General features: G+C 46.6%; 1 protein-coding gene across 1 annotated transcript; it reads left to right on the top strand.

The window, feature by feature from the left end:
- Nucleotides 1–608: 608 nt before the first annotated feature.
- Nucleotides 609–2,120, top strand: LOC149460807 (uncharacterized). Its single transcript, XM_089679292.1, has one exon. The coding sequence runs from the start codon at nucleotides 634–636 to the stop codon at nucleotides 1,612–1,614; it is 981 nt and encodes a 326-aa protein (XP_089535418.1). The 5' UTR covers nucleotides 609–633; the 3' UTR covers nucleotides 1,615–2,120.
- The last annotated feature ends 15,641 nt before the right edge of the window (nucleotides 2,121–17,761 follow it).

The following is a 17,761-nucleotide window of genomic DNA, read 5'->3' as shown; positions in this document are numbered from 1 at the left end:
CAGTTTAGACCGGCACAACTCATTAAAAAAACACCTACCACATAAGTATAATCTCCCCAATACCACAAAACATAATATGTATTCTTTGGTTACACCCATTTTCTATAAGCTGGACATAATATATATCTGTTTTGATATTGTCCTCAAACTTTCGACTCAGAAAGTGATGAGAGTAGAGTCAATAACCCAATGATGGTGGTCTTCAGGATCAGTCCAGTCTTCATCTTGGTTGTTCTCCCCCCATCCTCACTCTCTGACCTCTGGTGGGGCTCAGCCCCGCTGTTCTTCATGACTAAATCATGGACTAAATAAGGAAGTGCACTACTTCTTGTGTTGAGAAGATGGCGATGAGTGATAGAGGGGGTGGGGACCCTCGTCCTATAATCCCCTCATCACTGTCCCTCCTATAAAAGACAGTTCTGGTTGTTTCCTCACTCTCTGACTAAGGTCCATGAATAAAGAAATGACCTGGTAGGAGATCAGAGGAGCCATTTCCTAGTTCCCTTGAGGGTGGAATTGTAAGCTCCTCAGAGACCAAGCTGCCTGATGTGGGCGGAGTCCTGGTATGGGGGAACCAATCAGCTCCTGTCTAGTAATCCTCTTTGTCTTTGTATTTTAGTCCATGGCCGGGAGATGAGGAAAACCTCCGAGGATTGTCTCACTTTGTCTCCAGACTGGAAAGTAGAAGATGAGGACATCACACAGTATAGTCCAGGAGAAAACCCGGGTCCCTCCAATGTCCATCCGGCACCACCCAGTGTAGATGGACCATCGGATTTCTCGTATCCTGAGGACCCTCAGACTGTGCGGGACCGGGCCGGCCTTCTAACAGGGAAGAGCTTCTCCTGTACTGAGTGCGGGAAGGGTTCCAGTTCTAAATGCTACCTTAATGAGCACAAAAAATCTCACACAGTAGAGAAGCCGTATTCCTGTCCTGAGTGCGGGAAATGTTTTACACAGCAGTCAAGTTTGTCTAGACATCAGAAATTACATACGGGAGAGGAGACGTGTTCCTGTTCTGAGTGCGGGAAATGTTTTTCAAATAAGTCAAGTTTGTCTAAACATCAGAAATTACATACGGGAGAGGAGACGTGTTCCTGTTCTGAGTGCGGGAAATGTTTTTCATTGAAGTCCAATCTTTACAGACATCAAAAATCTCACACGGGGGAGAAACCACTTTCCTGTTCTGAGTGTGGAAAATGTTTTTCACATAAGGCCAATCTTTATAATCATCACAAAGTGCACACAGGAGAGAGGCCTTATTTGTGTTCTGAGTGCGGGAAATGTTTTGTGCAAAAAACTTATCTTGTCAAACATCGGAGGTCTCACACAGGAGAAAAGCCATATTCCTGTCCTGACTGCGGGAAATGTTTTTCAGATAAATCCAATCTTTATAGTCATCAGAGATTGCACACGGGAGAGAAGCCCCATTCTTGTTCCGAGTGCGGGAAAGGTTTTGTAAGAAGATCATGTCTCGACAAGCATGAAAAGTCTCACACGGGGGAAAAGCCATATTCCTGTTCTGAGTGTGGGAAATTTTTTTCAATGAAGTCCAGTCTGTACACACATCAGAGATTGCACAAGGCGAAGAAGCCACTCTCCTGTCCTGAGTGAGGGAAATGTTCCTCACTGAAGTCCTGTCTTCCTGTACATCAGGGGTCCCACACAACCCTTGAGGTGTATTAGTGCCTTGAGTGTGGGAAATGTCCTCTAGATGAATGTTGCTGGACATCCCAGCTCTCATGTGGGGAAGAAGCACACCCTGATATACACCTCAGATATACTCCATGGCTGATCTTCATCATGGAAGAAACAGTTCATAAGGAGATCAGAGGTTCCCAAAGACATGGATGAAGTGTGGGACCGGGTTGGCCATTGATGGCAGGAGAAGAATAAAAACCGAGTCATGAGCTTTCATTGGTGGAGTACATTTTGTGGTGGAAGATTTCACAAACACTTAGAGGTTTATGTTTAAAAAATAGGTTGATTAAATATGATGTAAACAAATATAGATGGTGCCACAGAGAAATTATTAATTCACAATTGAGAAAAAAATATAAATACAGTCAGGTCCATCGACACAATTCTAACATTTTTGGCTCTATACACCACCACAATGGATTTGAAATGAAACGAACAAGATGTGCTTTAACTGCAGATTGTCAGCTTTAATTTGAGGGTATTTACATCCAAATCAAGTGAGCGGTGTAGGAATTACAACAGTTTGCATATGTGCCTCCCACTTGTTAAGGGACCAAAAGTAATGGGACAGAATAATCCTAAATCAAACTTTCACTTTTTAATACTTGGTTGCAAATCCTTTGCAGTCAATTACAGCCTGAAGTGTGGAACGCATAGACATCACCAGACGCTGGGTTTCATCCCCGGTGATGCTCTGCCAGGCCTCTACTGCAACTGTCTTCAGTTCCTGCTTGTTCTTGGGGCATTTTCCCTTCAGTTTTGTCTTCAGCAAGTGAAATGCTCAATCGGATTCAGGTCAGGTGATTGACTTGGACATTGCATAACATTCCACTTCTTTCCCTTAAAAAACTCTTTGGTTGCTTTTGCAGTCTGCTTTGGGTCATTGTCCATCTGCACTGTGAAGCGTCCAATGAGTTGTGAAGCATTTGGCTGAATATGAGCAGATAATATTCCCGAAACACTTCAGAATTCATCCGGCTGCTGTTGTCATCAGTCACATCATCAATAAATACAAGAGAAGCAGTTCCATTGGCAGCCATACATGCCCACGCCATGACACTACCACCACCATGCTTCACTGATGAGGTGGTATGCTTAGGATCATGAGCCGTTCCTTTCCTTCTCCATACTCTTCTCTTCCCATCACTCTGGTACAAGTTGATGTCGGTCTCATCTGTCCATAGGATGTTGTTCCAGAACTGTGAAGGCTTTTTTAGATGTCGTTTGGCAACCTCTAATCTGGCCTTCCTGTTTTTGAGGCTCACCAATGGTTTCTATCTTGTGGTGAACCCTCTGTATTCACTCTGGTGAAGTCTTCTCTTGATTGGTGACTTTGACACACATACACCTACCTCCTGGAGAGTGTTCTTCATCTGGCCAACTGTTGTGAAGGGTGTTTTCTTCACCAGGGAAAGAATTCTTCGCTCATCCACCACAGTTGTTTTCCGTGGTCTTCCGGGTCTTTTGGTGTTGCTGAGCTCACCGGTGCGTTCCTTCTTTTTAAGAATGTTCCAAACAGTTGTTTTGGCCACGCCTAATGTTTTTGCTATCTCTCTGATGGGTTTGTTTTGTTTTTTCAGCCTAATGATGGCTTCACTGATAGTGACAGCTCTTTGTAACTCATCTTGAGAGTTGACAGCAACAGATTCCAAATGCAAATAGCACACTTGAAATGAACTCTGGACCTTTTATCTGCTCATTGTAATTGGGATAATGAGGGAATAACACACACCTGGCCATGGAACAGCTGAGAAGCCAATTGTCCCATTACTTTTGGTCCCTTAACAAGTGGGAGGCACATATGCAAACTGTTGTAATTCCTACACCGTTCACCTGATTCGGATGTAAATACCCTCAAATTAAAGCTGACAGTCTGCAGTTAAAGCACATCTTGTTTGTTTCATTTCAAATCCATTGTGGTGGTGTATAGAGACAAAAATGTTAGAATTGTGTCCATGTCCCAATATTTATGGACCTGACTGTATATTAAATTCTACCAGCTGCAAAATCCGCCCTATACCATAAGGTGTACGAATAATAAACAATTTGCGCTAGTGAAAAAGGAAAAATAAATTATCACACACTAGTTGTCATAAAAAAGAAAAAAATTGTCCCATATATAAAAAAAAGTCCAAAAAAAAAATATATAATTCTTCAATAATATGATTGGTGAGAAAGGAATATTTTCAATAGAAATCCACCACCAAATAAAATGAATAAACTCACCAGTAGCTTTGGTCCCATGGCGGTATGTAAACAGAGGTTGCACCATGCAGGTGAGGCATCATCACGAATGTCAGATCGAGGGCAGTAATTCTAGCACTAGACCTCCTGTGTAAATATAAATTGGTGACCTGTAAAGGCTTTTAAATTGTTGCCTATCAATATTAAAAATGTACATAGTTTGTTGCCGTTAAACTGGCATGCACAATTTTAAAGCATGTCATGTTTGGTATCCATGTATTTGGCATAACATCTTCTTTTATATTTTATCTAACAATTTGGCATTATATTGTGTTTTTGTGCATTAAAATTCCAAAAAAATGAGTGTTTGAAAAATTGCTGCGTAGTTGTGACTTAAAAAATTTCAACACCCACCATTTTATTCTCTAGGTCCTCTCCTTTAAAAAAATATATAATGCTTGGGGTTCAAAGTAATTTTCTAGCAGAAAAATGTTTTTTCGTGTAAAAGAAAGGTGTCAGAAAAGGCTTGTTCTTCAAGTGGTTAGAAGAGTGTGACAGAAGCTTCTAATGTTGACAATAAAATGGCAGGATAGTAGAAGCCCCCCAAACTAGCCCTTTTTTGGAAAGTAGGCACTCCAAGGTATTTGCTAAGGAGCATGGTGAGTATTTTGCAGATTTCATTTGTTGCCTCGTTTTTGGAAAATGAAGAAAGAAAAAGAAAACATATTTTTTCTTTTCTTTTGCAAAACCCTGTTATAACAATGATATCTGCAAAGTACTCATCATACTTCATATCCAAATCCTTGGGGTGTCTACTTTCCAAAAAGGGGTTATTTTTGGGGTGTTTGTACTATGCTGGCATTTTAGGTCCTCCGAAACTGTGATAGGTAGTGAGGAAGAGACATGAGGAAATAATGCTCTTTGAAAGCCTGAAGGTTTTCATTGGATTTTGGGGGCCTGTACTTGGCTAGACTGCCAAAAAGCTTCTTGCATGTGGTATTCCCATACTCAGCAGTAGTAGCAGAATGTGTTTTGCAGTGTTATTCCACATATATCCATGGCATGAGTGAACCATATATAATTTAAGTGACAACTCTGTGTTAATAAAAATTGTCATTTTCCAAACAAAAATGTAGCAAAAAATAAAATATTACATGGACTCAGCATGCCTCTTCCATGGACTCAACGTTCCATTTGGGAGTGTTTGTACTGATATGACATTTTAGCACCTGAAGAAATATGATAGGCAGTCAGCAAAAGCAGTGTAAATTCCAATATATATACAGTGTGTGTGTGTATGTATATGTATATATATATATATACAGTCAGGTCCATAAATATTGGGACATCGACACAATTCTAACATTTTTGGCTCTATACACCACCACAATGGATTTGAAATGAAACAAACAAGATGTGCTTTAACTGCAGACTGTCCGCTTTAATTTGAGGGTATTTACATCCAAATCAGGTGAACGGTGTAGGAATTACAAAAGTTTGCATATGTGCCTCCCACTTGTTAAGGGACCAAAAGTAATGGGACTATTGGCTTCTCAGCTGTTCCATGGCCGGGTGTGTGTTATTCCCTCATTATCCCAGATAAAATGTTCAGAGTTCATTTCAAGTGTGCTATTTGCATTTGAAATCTGTTGCTGTCAACTCTCAAGATGAGATCCAAAGAGCTGTCACTATCAGTGAAGCCATCATTAGGCTGAAAAAACAACACAAACCCATCAGAGAGATAGCAAAAACATTAGGCGTGGCCAAAACAACTGTTTGGAACATTCTTAAAAAGAAGGAATGCATCGGTGAGCTCAGCAAACACCAAAAGACCCGGAAGACCACGGAAAACAACTGTGGTGGATGACCGAAGAATTCTTTCCCTGGTGAAGAAAACACCCTTCACAACAGTTGGCCAGATCAAGAACACTCTCCAGGAGGTAGGTGTATGTGTGTCAAAGTCACCAATCAAGAGAAGACTTCACCAGAGTGAATACAGAGGGTTCACCACAAGATGTAAACCATTGGTGAGCCTCAAAAACAGGAAGGCCAGATTAGAGTTTGCCAAACGACATCTAAAAAGCCTTCACAGTTCTGGAACAACATCCTATGGACAGATGAGACCGACATCAACTTGTACCAGAGTGATGGGAAGAGAAGAGTATGGAGAAGGAAAGGAACTGCTCATGATCCTAAGCATACCATCTCATCAGTGAAGCATGGTGGTGGTAGTGTCATGGCGTGGGCATGTATGGCTGCCAATGGAATTGGTTCTCTTGTATTTATTGATGATGTGACTGCTGACAAAAGCAGCCGGATGAATTCTGAAGTGTTTCTGGCAATATTATCTGCTCATAATCAGCCAAATGCTTCAGAACTCATTGGACGCTTCACAGTGCAGATGGACAATGACCCAAAGCATACTGCAAAAGCAACCAAAGAGTTTTTTAAGGGAAAGAAGTGGAATGTTATGCAATGGCCAAGTCAATCACCTGACCTGAATCCGATTGAGCATGCATTTCACTTGCTGAAGACAAAACTGAAGGGAAAATGCCCCAAGAACAAGCAGGAACTGAAGACAGTTGCAGTAGAGGCCTGGCAGAGCATCACCAGGGATGAAACCCAGCGTCTGGTGATGTCTATGCGTTCCACACTTCAGGCTGTAATTGACTGCAAAGGATTTGCAACGAAGTATTAAAAAGTGAAAGTTTGATTTATGATTATTATTCTGTCCCATTACTTTTGGTCCCTTAACAAGTGGGAGGCACATATGCAAACTGTTGTAATTCCTACACCGTTCACCTGATTTGGATGTAAATACCCTCAAATTAAAGCTGACAGTCTGCAGTTAAAGCACATCTTGTTCGTTTCATTTCAAATCCGTGGTGGTGTATAGAGTCAAAAATGTTAGAATTGTGTCGATGTCCCAATATTAATCGACCTGACTGTATGTATATATATATATATATACCATAGTTTGTAGGTGCTCTAACTTTTATACAAAACAATTAATATACACTTATTTTGATTTTTGTTATAACAAAGACATATAGCAGAATACATTTTGTGGAGTTATTTTGAGGGGACAGCAAATTTACATGTTATACAAGCTGTACACTGACTACGTCACATTGTAGCAAAGTGTCATTTCTTCAGTGTTGTCACATGAAAAGATAGAATCAAAGATTTACAAAAATGTGAGGGGGGACTCACTTCTGGGAGATATTGTATATATAACGATTGAAATACTATTTATGCACATAGAAGAAAAGACAATAAATATATATATATAAACCTAATAATTGGCATACTTAACTACTTATTGATTATAGATATGGCAGCACACATACAATATTTCTGTAATAAAGACAATAACACACTTAATATATAACAATATATAACATTAACAACCTGTGTCAATATTCAGAAATCCTTACTAGCAATGGGATATTATGTTAGGATGAAATGTTTTACAGATCCATTGTGTTACAATTTAAAATCATAGAGTCACGGTATGGGAGCCTGCCAATTATTAATTACCTTATTAATGCCATGTATCACATGCTCTCAGTGTCCTGCTCTGTATTGTTCCAATTGTCCCCTGTGTCACTAGGCCAAATGACCAAATCAAATTACTCTGGGCCCCCTCCCTCCCGGCCAGCTGGCTGGGAGCTCTCTGCACACCTCCCAACTTGCTTTTCATCTATGCAGACATCATCCCTGCTCCCCAGGATGTCCCTGTCACCAGCCTGATTCTCCCTGGGGTCTAGTGTTCCCTTCCCCCTCCCGGTTGCCAAGGCGACCGGGGAGCATCCTGCAGCAGTTTAAGAGGTGGATGCTGGGAGCTCCTATTCATTCCGGTGTGTAGTCTGCAAAGGATCTCAAGCTTCGGCGAGACCTTTGGGACTAGACTCTGCAAGTCTACTCCCCAGCCTGGAGACCCCACAGGAGGGAAGAGACAACCAGAGAAAGCCTACCTGCGATTGCGAGAGACCCCACAGAAGGGGGAGAGACTATACCAGCCTGCCTGCTTTTTGCCAGAGACCACACAGAAGGTGGAGAGACTACCACAGCCCATCTGCCAGAGGCCACCTGCCGGATCCGGACTCCACAGGTACCTGCGTTCTGCTTCTACCCCTGGGAGACCAGGCACCCTGTTGGATCTGTGAGTACCTGCTTCCCCACTGTGTTACCTGGACTGTTGCGGTGGTGACCCCTCGCACCCCTCTCCTGTGTCGGACTACCCCTGTTAGAGAGACACCCCCCTGGCTCTCCTAGTAGACTATAAGTGGGTGGTGCCCCCTCGTTACCTTTTAGCAGCAAATCCACCCTCTCTGCCACCCCCCGTATTGAAGGACTGCTGTCTGTTTGTCTCAATAAAGCTTTGTGCTTCTGTCATCCACTCTGTGTGTTCTGGCCTGCCTTTCCTCCATCACATACTGGTTGGCAGCTGTGGGATCAGGACACTGAGGAGATGGCAGACAGCAAAACCCAGCGGATGCGGGAATAGACCCGGCCCAGCGAATACAGCAAGTGGACTGTGGCATGTCTGCACGAGAGGGCTGAGGAGCTGGCCCTTTCCTGTAGGGGCCTAGCCAAAGAGGATCTGATCACCGTCATTGAGGAGGCGGACCCCCAAGATGCCCCAGGAAAAATCAGATCAACCCCAGCCTCCCCAGCACGCAAGGATCCAGGGCCCAAGAGCCCCTGGCTTACTCGGGTGGAGGAAGAGATGGCCCTCCTGACGCCACAGCAGAGGACAAGCAAAAGGCTATCCGGAGAGCGCATGAAAGAGAGCCAAGGGAGCCACTGTGACCTAAGCTGCCCATCCATGGCTGCGGGATACCCCCCTCCCCGGGTCAGCCGCAAGGACTTTAAACCCTTCAATCAAGCCGCCGGGATGTAGAGGGGTTATTTCAGGACTTGGAGCAGCAGTGCCAGCTCATGGAGGTGCCAAGCATGGATTGGATACGGCACCTCATGGGTCTGTTAGAAGGGGGTGCAGCTGCAGCCTACTGCACTCTGGACTATGTGGATGGCCAGGATTACGCCCGGGTCAAACAGACTGTGTTGGAATATTATGTGGTGACACCAGAAGTGCACCGGGCGCACTTCCGTGACCTTCCCTGCCATGCGGAACCGTCCTATAGGATGTATGCGCACAAGGTCAAGGTCCTCCTCCAGCAGAAGCCACCACGGGACCTTTCCCCAGCATGGACTCGGTGAGTGAACCCCTACCTGACGCAGACCTTCCCCTGACCTGGGATCGGGAGACCTTTAAGCGGGAGGTAGCCACAGACCCAGCCTTGGCTAAAGTTAGGACCCAGGCTGCCGCAGGGCAGCAGGAGGGGGATGGGGGCCAGCTTTGATGGGAGCAGGGGTTGTTGTACCGCACAGTAGGCCCAAGCCGCCCGGGTCAACCCTCTGCTAGCCCCACACAACTGATAGTGCCCAGACGGTTCCGGTTCCCGCTACTCCAGATAGCACACGACATTCCAGTAGCTGGCCACCTGGGTAAGAGGAAAATGGGGCTGCGGCTGACCCAAGCCTTCTACTGGTTAGGTATCACCCAGGACATAGCCCACTTCTGTCAGACCTGTGACATCTGTCAGAGGAGGGGACGCCCAGGGGACCACCCCAATGCCCCGCTCTGCCCCTTACCCATCATTGACGAGCCCTTTCAGCGGGTAGCTGTAGACATCCTGGGGCCCTGGCCCGGCCCAGTAAGGCCGGCAAGCGGTACATCCTCACGGTAGTGGATTACGCCACCCGCTACCCCGAGGCTGTCCCCCTGTCCAGCATCTCCGCCCCCAAAGTAGCCGAGGTCCTAGTCACTGTTTTCTCCCGAGTGGGTTTCCCAAGCGAGATCCTGATGGACCAGGGTACCCAGTTCATGTCCGAGGTGGTCCAATCCCTCTGGCGCAGGCGGGGTATGGGCGATCTGGACCACTCCCTATCACCCCAAACCAATGGCCTCTGCGAGCGCTTCAATGGCACACTGAAGAGCATGCTGAGGTCCTTCATTGATGGGGAGGTGGACTGGGAGAAGCTCCTTCCACACCTGCTGTTTGCATATCGGGAGGTACCGCAAGAGTCAACAGGGTTCTCCCCCTTCGAACTCCTGTACGGGCGGAAGGTCCGCGGTCCCCTATCCCTGCTCCGGGAACATTGGGAAGGGCAGATAGAGGACACGGGTACCCCCGTCGTTCCCTATGTTCTCGAGCTACGGGAAAGGCTGACCCGCCTGGCCACCATGGCCCACAGCCACCTCCAGGCAGCCCAGACACGTCAGAAGGTCTGGTATGATCGCAAGGCACGCGGCCGCGAGTTCACTGAAGGGAAGCAGGTGCTCAAGATCGTCCACAACCCCCAGAACAAACTCCAGCACATCTGGGAAGGACCCTACAAGGTCCTCCGCAAGATAGACGAGACTAGTTACGTCATTGGTCTCGACTCCCGCAACCGCCAACAGCGCACGGTCCACATCAACATGTTGAAAGAGTACCATGACCGGGCTCTGCCAGTGCTTGCTGTCTGCCCCGCCTCCACGGGTGGAGCAGACGAGGGAGCCCTCCCCGATCTCCTGCAAGCCACCAAGGTCACCACTCCCCTAGATCAGATTCCCACGGGGGATTGGCTGAACCCCCGCCAGATGGCCCAGATGCGGGTCGTGATAGCGGACCGGGTCGCCGCCTTCTCGGCCACCCCAGGCCGCACCGGGTTAGCCCTCCAGCACGTGGAGACCCACAGTCAGAAACCCATCCAGCAGGCCCCATACCGAGTCCCCGAATCCGTGAAGGCGGCCATCCGGGCAGAACTCTCCGAGATGCTCCAGCTGGGTATCATCCGACCCTTCCGAAGTCCTTGGGCCTCCCCGGTGGTGCTCGTGCCAAAGAAGGATGGGACCACCCGCTTTTGCGTGGATTACCGGAGGTTGAATGACTACACTGTCAGTGATACCTACCCCATGCCCCGCATAGACGACCTGCTGGACCGTCTGGCTGGAGCCCGCTACGTTGGCACCCTAGACCTAAGCAAGGGCTATTGGCAAATCACCCTCACAAAAGAGGGCTTTGAGCGCTCCGCCTTCATTACCCCGTTCGGCCTGTACGAATTCCTCGTCATGCCCTTCGGCATGAAAAACGCCCCGCCAGCTTTCAACGGGTCGTGGACCAGCTACTGGAGGGCTGCCAAGAGTTCGCGTTCGCTTACCTAGATGACATAGCTATCTTTAGCGACACGGAGGAGCACCTGGCCCACGTGGGGGCCATCCTAGACTGCATCTGCAGGGCCGGGCTGATAGTGAGACCAGACAAGTGCCAGTTGGGAATGGCGGAGGTACAGTACCTCGGGCACCGAGTAGGGGGGGACACTGAAACCTGAGCCAGCCAAGGTTCAGGCAATTTATGACTGGCCCACTCCCCAGACCAAGAAGCAAGTGATGGCATTCCTCGGCACTGCCGGCTATTTCCATAAATTTGTACCTAATTTCAGCTCCATGGCCCAGCCCCTGACCGACCTGACCCGGAAGAACAGTCCCCGGATGGTGACCTGGACCTCGGCCTGTGAATCCGCCTTCCATGCCCTCAAATCCGTCCTGGCGAGCAACCCCGTCCTGGCAGCCCCTGACCACAACAGACGCTTCCTCGTGCAGACAGACGCCTCCACCTATGGCCTAGGGGCTGTCCTCAGCCAAGTCAACGAGGCTGGGGAGGAACACCCCATTGCCTTCCTCAGCCGCAAACTACTGGACTGGGAAGTTGCCTATGCTACAGTGGAAAAGGAGTGTCTGCCCATAGTCTGGGCCCTGAAGAAGCTACAGCCCTACCTGTACGGCCGGGAGTTCACCATAGTCACTGACCACAACCCCCTCACATGGCTGAACCGGGTGTCCGGGGACAATGGGCGCCTCCTTAGGTGGAGCCTGGCCCTCCAGCCCTACCACTTTACCATTCGTTACAGGCGGGGAAGCCAGCACCAAAACGCAGATGGCCTTTCTTGCCAACAAGACCCACAGTAGCTAGGCCCCACAAGTGCCTTCCAGGGAATCTGGGTGGGTCCCCCTTATCGGCACTTGTGAAAAGGAGGGGGGAGGAGTGTCACAGTATGGGAGCCTGCCAATTATTAATCCCCTTATTAATGCCTTGTATCACATGCCCTCAGTGTCCTGCTCTGTATTGTTAGAATTGTCCCGTGTCACTAGGTCAAATGACCAAATCAAATTACTCTGGGCCCCCTCCCTCCCGGCCAGCTGGCTGGGAGCTCTCTGCACACCTCCCAACTTTTCATCTATGCAGACTAGAGATGAGCGAATTATTAAAAAATTCGATTCGGCTGATTCGCCGAATTTCAGGAAGAAATTCGATTCGATGCGAATTTATTCGCTACGAAGTTAACTTATAAAAAGGGTTTCTAGGCTTCAGAGAGCCTTTAAATTAGTGCAGAACACTGTACCTTTAATTTAAATGCCCTTGGAGATGAGGAAGGAGAAGGAGAAGGATGAGAAGAAGGAGAAGGATGAGAAGAAGGAGAAGGATGAGAAGAAGGAGAAGGAGAAGGATGAGAAGAAGGAGAAGGATAAGGAGAAGGAGAAGGATGAGAAGAAGGAGAAGGATGAGAAGAAGGAGAAGGATGAGAAGAAGGAGAAGGAGAAGGATGAGAAGAAGGAGAAGGATGAGAAGAAGGAGAAGGATGAGAAGAAGGAGAAGGATGAGAAGAAGGAGAAGGATGAGAAGAAGGATGAGAAGAAGGAGAAGGATGAGAAGAAGGAGAAGGATGAGAAGATGGAGAAGGATGAGAAGAAGGAGAAGGATGAGAAGAAGGAGAAGGATGAGAAGGAGAAGGAGAAGGATGAGAAGGAGAAGGAGAAGGATGAGAAGAAGGAGAAGGATGAGAAGAAGGAGAAGGATGAGAAGAAGGAGAAGGATGAGAAGAAGAAGGATGAGAAGAAGAAGAAGGATGAGAAGAAGGAGAAGGATGAGAAGAAGGAGAAGGATGAGAAGAAGAAGAAGGATGAAAATAAGAAGAATTCCAAGCCGGCAAAAAGTGTATCTGCAGAGCTCCTCTATTCTGCAGATACACTTAGAGGAGCTCTGCAGATACACTTTTTGCCGGCTTGGAATTCTTCTTATTTTCATCCTACTTCTTCTTCTTCTTCCTCTTCATCCTCATCCTCTTCTTCTTCTTCTGAGGATGAGGATGAAGAAGAGGATGAGGATGAAGAGGAAGAAGAAGAAGAAGTAGGATGAAAATAAGAAGAATTCCAAGCCGGCAAAAAGTGTATCTGCAGAGCTCCTCTATTCTGCAGATACACTTAGAGGAGCTCTGCAGATACACTTTTTGCCGGCTTGGAATTCTTCTTATTTTCATCCTACTTCTTCTTCTTCTTCCTCTTCATCCTCATCCTCTTCTTCTGAGGATGAAGAAGAGGATGAGGATGAAGAGGAAGAAGAAGAAGAAGTAGGATGAAAATAAGAAGAATTCCAAGCCGGCAAAAAGTGTATCTGCAGAGCTCCTCTATTCTGCAGATACACTTAGAGGAGCTCTGCAGATACACTTTTTGCCGGCTTGGAATTCTTCTTATTTTCATCCTACTTCTTCTTCTTCTTCTTCCTCTTCATCCTCATCCTCTTCTTCTGAGGATGAGGATGAAGAAGAAGTAGGATGAAAATAAGAAGAATTCCAAGCCGGCAAAAAGTGTATCTGCAGAGCTCCTCTATTCTGCAGATACACTTAGAGGAGCTCTGCAGATACACTTTTTGCCGGCTTGGAATTCTTCTTATTTTCATCCTACTTCTTCTTCATCCTCATCCTCTTCTTCTTCTTCTGAGGATGAAGAAGAAGAAGAAGTAGGATGAAAATAAGAAGAATTCCAAGCCGGCAAAAAGTGTATCTGCAGAGCTCCTCTATTCTGCAGATACACTTAGAGGAGCTCTGCAGATACACTTTTTGCCGGCTTGGAATTCTTCTTATTTTCATCCTACTTCTTCTTCTTCATCCTCATCCTCTTCTTCTTCTTCTGAGGATGAAGAAGAAGAAGAAGTAGGATGAAAATAAGAAGAATTCCAAACCGGCAAAAAGTGTATCTGCAGAGCTCCGCTAAGTGTATCTGCAGAGCTCCTCTATTTCTGACAGTTCTCTGACTTTCACATTTACAGCGGTTGAAACATTGTATCTGTTTCCGAATAAAAACATCTGTATCCTAAATGGAAACAAATAGATACAATGTTTCAACCGCTGTACATGTGAAGGAACTGTCAGAGAACTGTCAGAAATAGCGGAGCTCTCTGCAGGGACACTTTTGCCAGCTGATCGGGAAAAATCCGATTCGCGCACCCGAAGTAGGCTAATATTCGGATTCGACGCGAATCGAATTTTTCCTGAAATTCGTATCGAATTCCACTTCGCCTGGTTCGATTCGCTCATCTCTAATGCAGACATCATCCCTGCCCCCCAGGATGTCCCTGTAACCAGCCTGATTCTCCCTGGGGTCTAGTGTTCCCTTCCCCCTCCCGGTTGCCAAGGCGACCGGGGAGCATCCTGCAGCAGTTTAAGAGGTGAATGCTGGGAGCTCCTATTCATTCCGGTGTGTAGTCTGCAAAGGATCTCAAGCTTCGGCGAGACCTTTGTGAATAGACTCTACAAGCCTAACCCTAGCCTCACGGAGACCCCACAGGAGGGAAGAGACAACCAGAGAAAGCTTGCCTGCGATTGCGAGAGACCCCACAGAAGGGGGAGAGACTATACCAGCCTGCCTGCTTTTTGCCAGAGACCCCACAGAAGGTGGAGAGACTACCACAGCCCGTCTGCCAGAGGCCACCCGCCTGATCTGGACTCCACAGGTACCTGCGTTCTGCTTCTACCCCTGGGAGACCAGGCACCCTGTTGGATCCGTGAGTACCTGCTTCCCCACTGTGTTACCTGAATTGTTGCGGTGGTGACCCCTTGCACCCCTCTTCTGTGTCGGACTACCCCTGTTACAGGGACACCCCCTTGGCTCTCCTAGTGGACTATAAGTGGGTGGGGCCCCCTCGTTACCATTTAGTGGCAAATCCACCCTCTCTGCCACCCCCCCATTGAAGGACTGCCGTCTGTTTGTCTCAATAAAGCTTTGTGTGTCTGCCATCCACTCTGTGTGTTCTGTTTTGCCTTTCATCCGTCACAGCCTGTAAAAGTCCTATGTCACCCAAGTGAAGGCCCTTGTTTAGATTGTGTGGATGCCCAGTACTCCTAATGGAAATGGAGATTGTGAGAGCAGCAAAGGAAACATCTTGCTGAGATAGAAGGAGCAGCAGGTTTGTGAGCTTGCCCAACTCCCTGAAGAAACCAGAGTGTCCCCTCTTCCTGATAAATTCTGGGTATAATAACTTCTGGTTGAGATAAGAGGTTGCCGGCTCTACTGGAAGCATACACCCTCCCTGAGGGAACTTACTTTCCCTGAGGCATTGCCAGGTAAATCTCTGCAGAGGAGAGAACACTTCTTGGAGGTAAGCCCAGTCCATGTACTAGACATCCATATGGAGATGATACTGTATATCAGGAAAACTAAAGCTCTTGTGGCGTCCACCATGATCCAAGTCATGAAGCCTCATGAGAAGAAGACATGGGAAGCTGCAAGTATAATTTATGCAAAAGGATTCACAAAATTTCTAGGGTTATGCAAAAAACTCTGACCCTGGGGTTGTACGTTTTGTCGTGATAACGTCTTCAGGAGGTATTCCTAAAGACATCATCACGACAAAACATATGTCGAGTCAAAGCTACAGGATGTGACAGCATTCTGACCCTGCAGTGACAGCTGTGGTGATGGTGCACAGTGGTGAAGTGGAGCATGGGTAGCAGCACTTGGAGGTGTTGACGCTGCATGAAGAGGAATCCAATGGTCCATCTACACTGGGTGGTGCCGGATGGACATTGGAGGGAGCCGGGTTTTCTCCTGGACTATACTGTGTGATGTCCTCATCTTCTACTTTCCAGTCTGGAGACAAAGTGAGACAATCCTCGGAGGTTTTCCTCATCTCCCAGCCATGGACTAAAATAAAAAGATAAAGAGGATTACTAGACAGGAGATGATTGGTTCCCCCAAACCAGGACTCCGCCCACACCAGGCAGCTTGGTCTCTGAGGAGCTTACAATTCCACCCTCAAGGGAACTAGGAAATGGCTCCTCTGATCTCCTACCAGGTCATTTCTTTATTCATGGACCTTAGTCAGAGAGTGAGGAAACAACCAGAACTGTCTTTTATAGGAGGGACAGTGATGAGGGGATTATAGGACGAGGGTCCCCACCCCCTCTATCACTCATCGCCATCTTCCCAACACAAGAAGTAGTGCACTTCCTTATTTAGTCCATGATTTAGTCATGAAGAACAGCGGGGCTGAGCCCCACCAGAGGTCAGAGAGTGAGGATGGGGGGAGAACAACCAAGATGAAGACTGGACTGATCCTGCAGACCACCATCATTGGGGTATTGACTCCTCCCTCATCACTTTCTGTTTAAGGGTCCAAAGTTGGAGGATGTTATCACATTATTATCACCATGTAAAAGTCTGTGCTCCAATCACATCATCCGATATAAAATGTCCAACTGGTAGGAAATGGGTGTAAAAGAAATAATGCAAATGTAACATACAACTAATTATATAGGATACAAAAGGACTATATAGTATCAGAATGATCTAATGTACAACATAGAGTATATAGTGCAGGGGTCAGGAGTATGTAATGTACAACATAGAGTATATAGTGCAGGGGTCAGGAGTATGTAATGTACAACATAAATTATACAGTGTAACGGTCAGGACTAGAGATGAGCGAATTATTCAAAAATTCGATTCGGCTGATTCACCGAATTTGTGGAATAAATTCGATTCGATGCAAATTTATTCGCTGCGAATTTAACTTATAAAAGGGTGTTTCTAGGCTTCAGAGAGCCTTTATATTAGTGCAGAACACTGTACCTTTAATTTAAATGCCCTTGGAGTCTGCTGGGGAAGAGAAATAATACTGTCAGTCAGTATGACATGCAGATGAGTGCCGTCGATCTTAGAATCACCGCACACTTCACTCATTTGGGCAGTCACGGGGCCAAAACCAGAGTGTGGAGCCACAGTGTGGCGGTGGAGGCAGCAGCAATGGGAGGCCATACAGCACCCGCGGCAATAGTGGGCAAATCGGACGATTTTTTGCCGATAAAAAAATCTGCGCATGAGCAGTGACCTGCAAGAGGAAGACAAAAAGAAGAAAAAGAAGAAGCGGAAGAGGATGAAGAAGAAGAAGAGGAAGAAGAGGATGAAAAAGAAGAGGATGAGGAAGAAGAAGAGGATAAGGATGAAGAAGAAGAAGAGGATGAGGATGAAGAAGAGGAGGATGAAGAAGATGAGGATGAGGAAGAAGATGAGGATGAAGAAGAGGATGAGGATGAAGAAGAGGATGAGGAAGAAGAAGAAGATAAGGATGAAGAGGATGAAGAAGAAGAAGAGGATGAGGATGAAGAAGAAAAGGATGAGGATGAAGAAGAGGATGAGGATGAAGAAGAAGAAGAGGATGAGGATGAAGAAGAAGATGAGGATGAAGAAGAGGATGAGGATGAAGAAGAGGATGAAGAAGAGGATGAGGATGAAGAAGAAGAAGAGGATGAGGATGATGATGAAGAAGAAGAGGATGAGGATGATGAAGAAGAAGAAGAGGATGAGGATGAAGAAGAGGATGAAGAAGAAGAAGAGGATGATGGTGAGGATGATGATGAAGAAGAAGAGGATGAGGATGATGAAGAAGAAGAAGAAGAAGAAGAAGAGGAGGATGAAGAAGAAGAGGATGAGGATGAAGAAGAAGAAGAGGATGAGGATGAAGAAGAGGATGAGGAAGAAGAAGAGGAT

The sequence above is a fragment of the Staurois parvus genome, unplaced genomic scaffold (assembly GCF_062004578.1).
Source record: "Staurois parvus isolate SC_StPar_1 unplaced genomic scaffold, SC_StPar_1.0 ptg000221l, whole genome shotgun sequence".
Taxonomy (NCBI): Eukaryota; Metazoa; Chordata; class Amphibia; order Anura; family Ranidae; genus Staurois; species Staurois parvus.
Note: the sequence above shows the minus strand (reverse complement) of the source record. Positions and strands in the feature narration are given on the sequence as shown.